Raw genomic sequence first — 12161 nt, 5'->3', positions numbered from 1 at the left:
ATTCACACAATCAGGTATAAATCTCCCATTTGTGAATACAAAGATTTGACTCATGTAACCAAACAGGCCCTAAGTGCATCTGTACCTTTATATGGGCGTTATTTCCAAATAAAACGGTAGTAACAATATCTAAAGTGAAAAAGGACCTGAACTTGAGTTGTCAGGAATTTCATGTGCCAACTTGGATGACCTCTCTTCAGTTATTTCAGCTTTCATCACTTAATAGATGTGGTTAGTCAATGTGTCTCTCCAGGAAAAATAACCAAAGATATTGATGTGACAGATCAACAAACCTGTGAACGTCTCTCTCTCTCTTCATTCTTCAATTAGACCATGCACTTCTAATTTCCTCAGCATAAACTCTTAAGTCTCCTCTCTAACAGGAAATTCACTTCCCACCGAGGTTATCCACCTTCACTTTCCTGCTTCAGTTACACAATTCGCTTGTTGTGAACAAATTCATAATTCTGTATTAGTAATTTTCAGTAAAAGCTCTTTTGTTTTGTCTGAGTTATGGTAGACTTGACAGATTGAAATTCAAGAGAATTTTGCAGTGAGATAATCTGCATCTAACAATGAAATCAGAAGTGGATGCAGGATATATGTATGAGCCATTATCTGGGTTGGAACTAAAACTATATCATAAACGATTAGAGTTGCACTGCCCTCTTTGATTCATGATTTGGAGATTTGAAGTCATCATGTATATACTCACTAGAAATCCTCTCATATGATGCCAATTTAAGGGAGTTGGTGGAATGCGTTGACGCCTTTTCCTTCAAATCAAAGAGAACATAAAAACATTCAGTTCGCTATACCACATCAAACTTTCCTTGCACCAGCTTTGCTTGCAGAATTGTACTCGTCCAAGCTTCTGTGCTTTACTGCCCAATAGCACTGATCCTAGAAACTGCTGGAAAAGACCCCTTGCTTCTGCCTCAATATATCCTGCCTCTAACATTCAGCAGCTGCAATACTCTGAAATTTATGCTGTTGGTAAGAAAACTCAACTCCCAAGTGGGTTTTCAGCAACCCCAAAGGAACAGGGTTCACATTACTGGAGCCAAATTTTAGCCTGTAAACATCTCCATCATGCTGCAATTTTCCAAGATCATTTACTGACATGGCTTTTTTTACTTCCCTTAATAATTGAGGAGAGTTCGATACTGGACGAGCAGATGTGAGAGGTAAACTTACTATCTTTCGAGCTGAAAAATCCGTGTATATGTTCAGCTGTTCAGTTCTTAACCTATCAAGTACCAAGTTTGTAGGACCAATGGGATACCAACCTCTAGTCAAGACCAGACCAGTATTCAATCCATCGATGAAACATTGAGTACATTCATGGTCTCAGACTCGCAATAGTGCATGCTAAAAATCAAACATATCCAGATCGGTTGCATGAGATTCACAAATTAGTCAATAATATATACATCGTCCAATTCGATTTTCACACCTAAAATTAGAATGTTAGTTGAATAATTTCAAGATAATTTCCCATACCAAAATATAGTGTATGCTACTCAGAGAACTACCTCAGTCGCTCAAATAGGAGGAGACCCAAAACTCAGATGATCTAATTGGTGTGGATCCATTAGCATTAAGACAAACAGCAACCGTCAATGGAGCAGCAAAGGAAATGATTTGGAGACCTGGAAACCCTCAATTTTGATTCAATCATGTCTTCTTAACAGGTCTTGGATTCCTTTTCTTAGATTTGGGGCTTGTTGTATCCTTGAATGCAGATGGACAAAGAGAATTTATCCCACACATACCACATCGAGGTTTTACAGGAGTACATATTGTCTGTCCAAATCCAACCTGAATTTGAACACCAAAAACCAATAAGAACAAACTCTCAGATGATAGAGCCAATCTTCTCTGTCCATAGTGAATACAAGGAACACCGTTAAAGCAAAAACTAGCATCCTGTTATACTTTTGGGTGGCATTAATAACAATAATAATTCTAATCCAATTTGCTTAAACAATAAAATAAAATAACACCAAGCCATACCAGTAGAGGATTTATTGGAACCCATTCTTCCTTTGGCAGCCACAATTGCAGAGACACTCTAGTTTCCTCAGGAGTTGAAGTTTTCTAGTAGAAAACCAGAAGAATTAAGAAATATCGTAAATCTTCCAGTAGTACTGAAATGGGCAGAGGTAAAAGGAACTTGCGAATCATGGTTGAAAAGGTAAAAGGAACTTGTGAATCATGGTTGAAAATATCAGTATCACAGGCTGCCTTGGCCAGTTAAAATCTGGCAAAGAAGGTACAGTAAAAGACGAATAAGTGAACTAGAGCTCTGCCGGCTCTCTGATGAATTCAGCAATTTGACTAATTTTATATAGTAGGTTTTGTATGTAGAAGACACCACATCTAATAAAGCTGAATAATCATGCACTTTCTTGCCTAATATAGTGCTTTGTTTTCACCTTGGGGTTTTCTTTTCTCTTTCTTTCTTCTTCTTCCCCCCCCCCCTTTATTTTTTTTTGGGGGGGGGGGGGTGCACTCCTGGCCTTTCCCCTTTTCCTTGATTCATCTTGTACAAAGATGGAGTAGGGTGAGTATTTTTGTATTTCAAGAACCTATACAGACTACCATAACAGCCACACCTAGAGCATAGCAGAAAAATGCATCTACATAAAACAAAGCAAATCCTGTACCCCTTTAGGCATATTTTCCCCAATTGGAATGTTCAATATTTCACTATCCAGGAGGGAGCAATACATGATTCATAGACCAACATTCATTTCGTTCTCTGACTAGTTAAGTATCCTACATTTGGCAAAGATACCTGTTTCATGCCTGGCCGTGATACCCACCCTAGGCGATTGCAAATGCGATGCACATGAGTGTCTACACATATCCCTTGAACATTGTTCCACGCTACATTCATAACCTAGACCATCACAGAATATAAAGAAACCAAAGAACTAATGAAGTAACTTAATCAATTTAAGTTCGATTATTTTATCCTACCAGGTGAGCCATCTTAGGACCTATTCCTGGAAGTGAAAGCAAATCTTCCAAAGAACTGGGGATATCTCCTTCATACTTCATGAGACAGATATTTGCAATTTTCTTCAAGTTAGAAGCCTTCCTCGAGTAAAACCCCACCTAAATAAGTGTAGTAATGAAGCAAGAAACGACATATAAGAATGCCAGCCTAAAAATGCAAATGCAAAGGCAAATGTTAAATTATGGTGATTTCCATTTGTCAAGTCACCCCCTCAAATAGTTCTTCTTCAGCTCCCGGCTTGAGTCAACTCAACCAGGAAAGTTTCATCAGTAAATGAATCAAGTGGTTTAAGAGACATACTGGGTAAATCAAGCTCTTGATGGTTGCCTCATCAGCATCTTCAATGGCATGAGCAGTAAGTAGACCATTTTGAAGTAGCCGCTGTATTGCTCCTGCGCACCTAAAAGAACTTAGCAAGTGAGTGCATGTGCACCACCATCAAACAGACATCCTATCACACAGAAATTGATGACCTGACTTGTGATACTTGGACTCTATATTGCCACATAAGTGGACAAAGATATCTTACACAAAGCATACTCCGAAAGGAAAATATATTAGTAGTACAGAAGTGAATTCCTAAAAAAACCCAATGACTATTTGAACTTGCCATGAGTAACCCCATCCTTCGTTTGGCTTGAAAGTAGCGAAGACACCAAAATAGCAAATCGTCTTTCCTGATATAAATAAATAAATTAGAAGAAGAAAAAAAAATTCAATTACCAAAAGGGTAACTTCACTCATTCACTGACATACATTTAACCCAGGAGTTTCAAATTCCAAAATAAATATGAATATACTAACAAACAAGCAGAAGAATTTTGATTCACTCAAACAAAAATAGAAGAATTTAGACTTTTATAGCAGGTCTCAGGACATTCTTATCAAAAGAAAAGAAAACCATTACTACTTCACCTTTATTACTAAATAAGAACTACATCTAAGGCATCTCATAAAGTAAAAAATGCACCATATTCTCATACATCCAGAACTACAAGGCTTACATTTTGGTCCTATTGACAAAGAAAAAGCTTATGACGCAGTCCCTGAAGAGTTAATCTAGCAAGTAGTAGAGAAGAACATGCAAATATTTGGACATAATCAAAGATGTGTATAATGAAATGGTAACAATTGTAAGAAAAACAAAAGAGAGGAGGGGGAGTTAATTCCGAATTACAAGTGGGTTACATCAAGGACTATCTTTAAGCCCTTATTTGTTTGTGGTTAATTGCTTGTCAAGGATGACATAATCAGAGACCTTCAAAATGAGGTTCATTTGTATATGTTTTTTGTTGACGATATTGTCTTAGTGGATGAAACAAAAGTAAGGATTAACGCCAAGCTGGAGTTATGAAGATCAACCTTGAAATCAAAAGGTCTAAAGATAAGTAGAATGGAGACAGGGTAAACGGTGTATAAACTAGTTACATTAGGATAGATAGTAAAAAAGTGGTGAAAATTGATAATAGAGAGATTTTGCAAAGTTATAATTTTAGGTATGGTGGCTCAATCATAAATTGATAAGGTGATATAGCAGATGGTGTTCCACGGAATTAAAACAGGACTGATGAAGTGGAGAGGTATAGTGTGTCGTGTGATCAGTATATTTCTAAATACTTGAGCAAAGAGAAATTTTTTAGGGGATAGTCCAAATGTTGGGTAGTAAAGAAGGACCATATAGATAAACTTAGTGTAGAGGAGCTGGACGTTGAGACAGATGAGTGGCAAAAATAGGAAGAATAAAGTATAGAATGATGTAAAGTAGATCTAAATATCTGATATGGGAGTAAGGACAGATGATATGCTATGAGAAAATTATTTGAGGTGGCATAGTCAATGTTAACAGAGGCATTTGGACGCTCCAGTATGGACAAGTGCTGATTCAGGTTAAAAGAACTAAAAGAGCTAGGGGAGAAAAGTATGCCTTAGGACATGTATCAGTATGATCTTGAATGGAGCTTATTGGAGGCAAGGATCAACGTAGCCAACCCTATTAGTTAAGATAAAACCGAATTATTGTTGGTAAATCAGAACTATATATTACACATGAATATAAGCTCATACAAAGTAAACATCATTTGCAGCTTCAGCAAACAGCTACGGTGAAAAGGAAATTAAAGGTAAGATAGTACAAGAACAAAGTTCTGGTAATTATATTACCAACTTACTGCATGTCCAGACCTAGTGCATAACATGTTTCAAATGAGACTTAGGGAAAGGAAGAGCTTGACCAATCTACACATCCAACCCAAAGGAACAAATAGTTGCATTTACTGACCTAATGATGCTATCCAAAAACTGTAGGAGAACCATCTCAAATTGAAAGAACCATACTACCTTTGGTGGGAGAGTGTTGCCTGCTTTCTCACATCCCATTGAATCTACTGGAGCATCATCTGAAGACCTCATTTTACGTATCCCTTCAAGTACTTCTTCCCAATTAGCAGGTTGTTCCACTGTATCAGATGACATATCAGAATTTTCCGTTGAAGGATAGGCCAGGAAGTATTATTCTTTTTATTGTCAAATTAAAGGGCAGCAAGACAGATTTCCCAAGACGGCACCACTACAGAACTATTGTTAAGGTTAATTAATTCATAACCAGACAATAGAACCTAATTAAAATCTTACAGGACAATTTTGCATTAACTTTGTGATTAAATGAATATGAAACAGAATTTTATCATTCATTAAAGCGAAAAGAAGGCAATCACCCTTCACTGAGCATATCCCCCCCCCCCCAAAAAAAAAAAAAAAAAAAAAAGGGGAATAAAAAGGTCAGCAACATCAAATCACACCAGCTTTCTGCAAAAAGTAAAGCTTGACTGATTTATGCATCCCCACTGCAAGTAGCCAAGAGAAAATCCTGATTCAAATTAGTACTACTTTTGGACTCAATAACAAAACCTCCTCTTTAAAGCATGAAAAGGAGTATAAGAAAGATTGTAGGCATTGGTGGTTGAGAAGGAATACAGAAAGACTGTAGGCATTGATGGCTTCTATACCAAAGGGCAGCGCAGTATCCATGTCTGCATCTCAATTGGACAAGTTCTCCATTGAACTCGTGTAATTGTGAATTTGTGATTACTGAATACCTTTGCTTTTTACAGAGGGCGAGTAAGTGCCAGCAAAGGTAGAAGACCTCACAACCCTCTCCTTGATGCAGTAGCACTGGCGTGGTTGGAACAATATTACTGGAGTCGGCTGCTCAAACTAAAATGAACCAGATCTGAACCAATTTTTAGTCCAAAAGGTGCTGGTATGGATTCATTTCTATGTTGGGGTAGACAATATAAACTTTTAATTTATGTGGTTTCATTTTGGAAGGAATTAGCTACATAAGACTTTCTGTTTTCCTTGTCTGACTTTATTTATATTATTAGTAGAGTACACTTTTCATTGACTTTGATTCCTTTTTATTTATACAATGCAAACCCATGATGAAGAATAGAGTATGGAATAAATGGATAATTATTTTGTAATTGACTACCATAGTAACCAACAGAATACCATTTCTAGCTATTCCTGCTCTGACAGCATGTGACGAAATCAGAAACAGAAATAAGCAGCAGGTGAAATGGAGAAAACAAAGAAAGAACAAGAAGAAAATTAAGAGGAAGGGGAAGAACGAAAAACAAAGTCAGAGAGAAGATAATCCCGTGAGCAATATCAAGCATTTAGAAAAAATTAAAATAAGAAAGGGGGAAAAAAGAAAAAAGTTAACCCTATTTAGACAGTAAAAACAATAGAGCAACTTAATCCTGCACCAGAATACATGAACAATACACAAGCATAAAAAAGCAGCTGAAACAGTGGCAAAGACACTTGAGACTTGCATCATCATAATGATTTTTGAGATACCTTGTGGTGTAATAAACGAAGCATCCTCAGTTCCCAGGGAAATCACTTCAGATGTGGCTTTTGACTGGTCTGCAGTGTCATCAAAATGCAAAGAGATTTAGGTTTGAGAAAAGTATCATATGTTCATGCCACAATAAGAGCATACTAACACATAAATGAAAATGAACTTACTCTGAAACCCTGGTTGCTAAGGTGCTTCAACAGACACCAAGTTTCGTATTATAAGTAATGACAAAGACGCATTAATAAATTAATTTTTCCAGACATTACTGCCTAGAAGAACTTCTGCCAAAGATATTTTAATTAAGATGAGATAAATATTGATAACATTTTCATGTCATACTTAAAAAGTGTATCACAGAGCATCAAGCATTTTCCCTCTCATCCACCATACAACACTAAGTCAGACATGAAAAATAGGCAATGGGAAGTATCAAGATAGAAACAGGGACATTTATGAAGCAAAACACTTGGAAGAAAGAACCATTATCATAAAACAAGAATGATCTAAGACTGACAACAAAACAGTGTGTGTTGTGTGTGCCAGGGGGGGGGGAGAAGACATAGCATTTTAGTGGGGGAAAATATCATCAGATTATCATTAAATAATCCAAAAATAGAACCTGGCAATAAACTTAATGATGCATTAGATGCTTTTATTTCTCTACCCTTAGATGCTTTCCACTTCACTGGTACATTTTCTTTTTTACTCAACCAAGCAGTTTGCAGCAACTTCACCAAATCAGAGCTTCAAAATTTAGAGAAAATTAGTTTGATTATAACCATAAATAACACTGTGAGAACGGAGCACTAACAGGTTAAGCTAGACAATATAAGACTAGGATAATAGCTGGCCAACAAACTTCTATATAACAGTTAATGTAGAATTTTAGTTTTCACCCCCATATAAAACAATTAAAGAATACCAACACAAAAAAACTGTGCTTTAATAAAATGTGAAATATATCCAATCACCCAACAATAGAGTTGGCTATGTTCTGGGAAAAAGTGTGTGATGTTAATAGTTCGAATTCAACTAAAATTCAAAGAATCAGTTAAGTTTTCAAACTTGTCAATGCTGTATATAATAGAGAAGAAAACTTACCCAACTGAGCTGAACTACTGGCCTTTCCATATGCAAACTCTTCAATTTCAGGTAAGAAACAAAACTGCAAAGGGTAAACGGACCAATAAGATAAGTATCCACTCATGGGCCTGCTATAATATTTTAACGAATCAAGTGCACACTTATTCAAGTATAATATCTACAGAATAAAATAAAAAATGCTTGACATATCAGCTCAACAAATAAACAAATTCTTCCTATAAGTAGTGTTCTCAAATAATTTAATGAAAAGGAAAAAGGCCATATAACTAGGGGAAACAGAAAAATAGAAAAAGTAGACAGCCGAGAAAAGAGAGGTCTCCAATATCGCTGTTTCCCATTCCAGATTTGGCAGAGCTCTGTACCAAAAAAGTTGAAATATAGATTATTAGATTCTCTGAGAGATATTAACGTCAATCTCTTCCCATGCCAGACTTGGCAAATTTCTCTACCAAAAAGTTGAACTATCGTCTATTAGCTGGTACAAGAATCATGAGAATTCTCTCATGGAACGGAAAGTATTCTTTGAATCTGATGGCTCTTACCCATCCTCAAAGCTTACTCAGAACCCATTTCAAGAACCAGGGATGACTTGCTGATATCTTATTCACCTATGAACAAAAAATATGCTCCAATCCCACAGCTCACGTCACTAAAGGAGTAGTTACGCGAAGCAACGCTTAAATTTCTGCTATGATCACAAAAGGAGCCTACCTTTGATGGGTCTATTATCTCAATATTGCCACCTCAAAACTATAACTTAACAGAACTACTCAAAGAGACAAAGACAGAGAAAAACTGATGAATCAAATTATACAGCCCTATGAGAAAATAACACATGATGACATGAGACATTACAAATTAGGTCCATAAGAAGGCCTAACCAAACAAGTCAATATCAAATAGATGGTATTACCCAACCTCTGCAGTCAAATTAGAATATATGTACAGCAGACAAGCACATCAAGACTTAGCATGGGCAACTAGATACGAGCCGACTAGGAAACTGCCAACAAAACTTCAGCCATTCAACTCATCCGTCATTAGGTCTCACATCAGGTTGGCTGTATCAGCTGATTCCATATCAGGTCAGCAATATCAGCTCATCCCATATAAGATTGGTAACTTAATCTGGTGAGTAATCAGCTTGGCTAAGCAAACCCTAACAAATAAAATATTCTTGAAGAGAGTCAGCCATTCCTCATGAACTTCTATGACTCTCCACAATGGTCTATCATCTGACCAAGTTTAAACCTGTCTACCATCTTAACCCTATAAATATGGAGAGCTAACCCAAATAAAAGGACCATATTCATTCTACCGAACTGGACGACTATCAGTTGCAACAGATTTAACTTAAGCAATTAATTTTATCTGAACTTGAAGAAATACAAAATATCTAACTTAAGCATAGGAGTCCTGCCCGTTTAGACCAGCTCTGCCTCGCTTAGCTCTGTTCTTCTCTGCGGTCATCTCGACCACAAGAGAGATTGCAAGCAGGTCAGCTCGGCCGCGTGAGAGAAGAGCTTTTCCCGCAACAAAACTAAGAAACTGAGAAAACAGGTCAACCGTCAGTGATATTTTGCATTCCACCAAAAATATATCGCCACTTGGGGTTTATGTTTTATACCAACAGTTCCTGCAAATTATTACCCGGGGACGAAGGCAAGTTACAGAATTGTTTAAAGTTCAAGGGTTTCGGGAAAAAAATAAAATAAAATAAAAAACTCCACGAGTCAATCCTTACTTTCGGTTCGATAGTTTCTGTTTTGAGCTCCTCTGCAGGGATTTCAACTTCCTTTTTCACTCTTTTCTTCCTAACAAATACACGAGCTTCTGTTCCAGAAGCTCCAATGGAAGATTCAAAACCTAACGACAAGAAGGAGAATTTGTCTTCACAACATTCAAAAGAACCAACAGAAGAATATCACATTTGAACTGAAAAACTTAAAAGGGAGCCAATTAGATAATAAGAATCCTCTCACCGGGTTCTATCTTTGAGTTTGAAATTCCAGGTTTAGATGGCAACCTTTTGGAATAAAATCTTGTTGTTGCCATTTTGAGTTGAAGCTTTACAGAAGCAGATTGAAGTATACAATTCCTAGAGAGAGTGAACAGCATTTGGTCGTTTAGGAGGGAGATTTAATAATAAACAAATGATACAAGGTTTCCTTCGCCTGCTTTCCCTTTTTCCCATCAAACAAATCGAATTCAGATATTATATTATTCCGGCGCCAATCCCTGAGTTTCCTTCAAAAATTAATATCACCCCGTCACTTCTCTAATTTATCAATTAGACTCCCTCCTGATAAAAAAAAAATATCAACTACACCTTTCTTTTCTTTTCTTTCTTTTCTTTCTTTTTTAGGGTTAAGAAATCAAAATTTAGTTTTAATATAAACAAATTAAACTTTTTGAATAAAACAATAATACCCATGAACAACACAATGCTCAATTGCAAGGATTCAAGAATTCTACTTAAACTCAATTATTTTTATGCGTGCAAGACTTTAAGGACCATACCCAAACTCAATTATTCAAGAGACTTCAACAAATTACGTATTCACGCATTCACGAGTGGATCAGACTCAGAGTTGCATTTAAACACACAAAATATATAATTCATACGAAACACAAATAGATAATTTGAGTAATTAAACTTATAAAGTTAGAGTCCAAAATTAATGTTGAGCAAAACTCTTATAACTATAAATATTTAATATGTATTGTAGTCAATCTCAATGAAGCAAATCACGTTCACCTGGACGTAAGTAGTAGAAGTCAAACGAGTCCATGTAAAATTGAGTCTCTCTCTCCCACGTCTTTTTTTCTCTCTCTCATTTAAAAATATGTATCTCTAACCCTAACTCATGGGATCTAACATATTTTCCTCTCCCTCTATCATTTGCAACCACTTTTCTTCTTCTTAGTGGTGGAGCATTGGGACCGGAAAGGGAATAGCCCCATATTTTTTTTTAAATTTTCATTAATCCTATATTTTTTTTTCTTTGATTTTCTCACTTCACGGGTGAAATACCATTATTTGGCCCCTCAAAAATAAAAAATAAAAGCTTTAGATAAAAATGATAGGCATGGATGTCATACTTGATTTTTTAACCCTAGTTCATTTTTAGTGAAGAGTCACTAAGAGGTCATGCAATTCGACTCTCGTTAAGACATATTAATGTCCCCATTCCTCGACTTAATAAAGCCCATTTGTTAAAAAAAAAAAAAAAAAAAAAAAAAAAAAAAAACTAACTCACGGTCATGAATTACACCCTATTTAATTTCTCATATATTCATTTTTATTTATTATCTCCTGAATCTTCTATTTTATTCCCTTTTTTATTTCACACGTCTCACAAAAACATTAGAGTAGTTAGTAGACATTAAAGTTTTCTTAGGGCCTGTTTGGTTACATGAATCCAGAGATTTGAAATATTTGGATTCATGAATCTGAGAATTGTACCCATTTGATTGTAAAAATCTTCAGATTCATGAAAAATAGAAATTCACATTTTTACACTAAAAACATGATTCTGTAGATTTATGGGTAAGTGGTGAAATCTAGAGATTTCAAAAAAGCTATACATTTGCACATTCACAAAAATCACGTCAATCAAATAGTTTTTTAGGATGAATCCACAAATTTCATTCCACAAACCAAACATTTAATTTTATAAATTATGACTCCATAGATTTGAAATCTCTAGATATTAGAAATCTCCAAACTCATATAACCAAACAGGCCCTTAAATATTCTCCACAACTATTAGGTATTCAGTATTTATTTCTCATATTATTCCTCTATCTCTCACACTCACTCAATAATTTTTTTTAAGGGATAATTAATGTTGCCCCCTGTACTTTTATTTTATTACTAATAGAACCCCTATTAGTTACAAAATTACTGTTGCCCCCTTCCTTATAACGGTGTTAAGTAGCGGTTAAGTTTGAATATGTAATATCTAATTTGCCATTTATTAAAATTAAGAAATCAAAAGACAATGCTACCCCATTTAAAACAACCAAATTAAATGTCAATGTTACTCTAAACTACATTTTTTTTGAATTAATGAAATAGGCAAAATCCAAATTTGATTTGGTTTTCCACCTTCACTACACTTCATTTATTTTGAATTAAATAAATGGGCAAAATCCAAATCCGAT

General features: G+C 35.6%; 1 protein-coding gene across 1 annotated transcript; it reads right to left on the bottom strand.

The window, feature by feature from the left end:
* Positions 1–84: 84 nt before the first annotated feature.
* On the bottom strand, positions 85–10202 carry LOC149026209 (endonuclease III homolog 1, chloroplastic-like). Its single transcript, XM_089146466.1, has 11 exons — positions 9977–10202; positions 9739–9860; positions 7992–8055; positions 6887–6955; positions 5363–5481; positions 3636–3702; positions 3326–3417; positions 2986–3123; positions 2801–2905; positions 2017–2100; positions 85–1821 (listed from the first exon to the last, which is right to left on the bottom strand). The coding sequence occupies exons 1-11, from the start codon at positions 10110–10112 to the stop codon at positions 1678–1680; spliced, it is 1140 nt and encodes a 379-aa protein (XP_089002592.1). The 5' UTR covers positions 10113–10202; the 3' UTR covers positions 85–1677.
* Positions 10203–12161: the final 1959 nt, after the last annotated feature.

This window comes from Hakea prostrata, chromosome 2, assembly GCF_041222555.1.
Source record: "Hakea prostrata isolate BN-2017 chromosome 2, UWA_Hpros_2, whole genome shotgun sequence".
In the NCBI taxonomy this organism is placed as follows: domain Eukaryota; kingdom Viridiplantae; phylum Streptophyta; class Magnoliopsida; order Proteales; family Proteaceae; genus Hakea; species Hakea prostrata.
This window is presented reverse-complemented; position numbering and strand designations above follow the sequence as displayed.

Coding starts and splice junctions, on each gene's coding strand:
- LOC149026209 (XM_089146466.1), bottom strand. CDS start 10,112: ATGCTGTTCACTCTCTCTAGGAATTGTATACTTCAATCTGCTTCTGTA. Junction 8,056..9,738: donor CAGAAACTATCGAACCGAAA/GTAAGGATTGAC, acceptor TACCCTTTGCAG/TTTTGTTTCTTACCTGAAAT. Junction 6,956..7,991: donor CAGTAGTTCAGCTCAGTTGG/GTAAGTTTTCTT, acceptor ATGACACTGCAG/ACCAGTCAAAAGCCACATCT.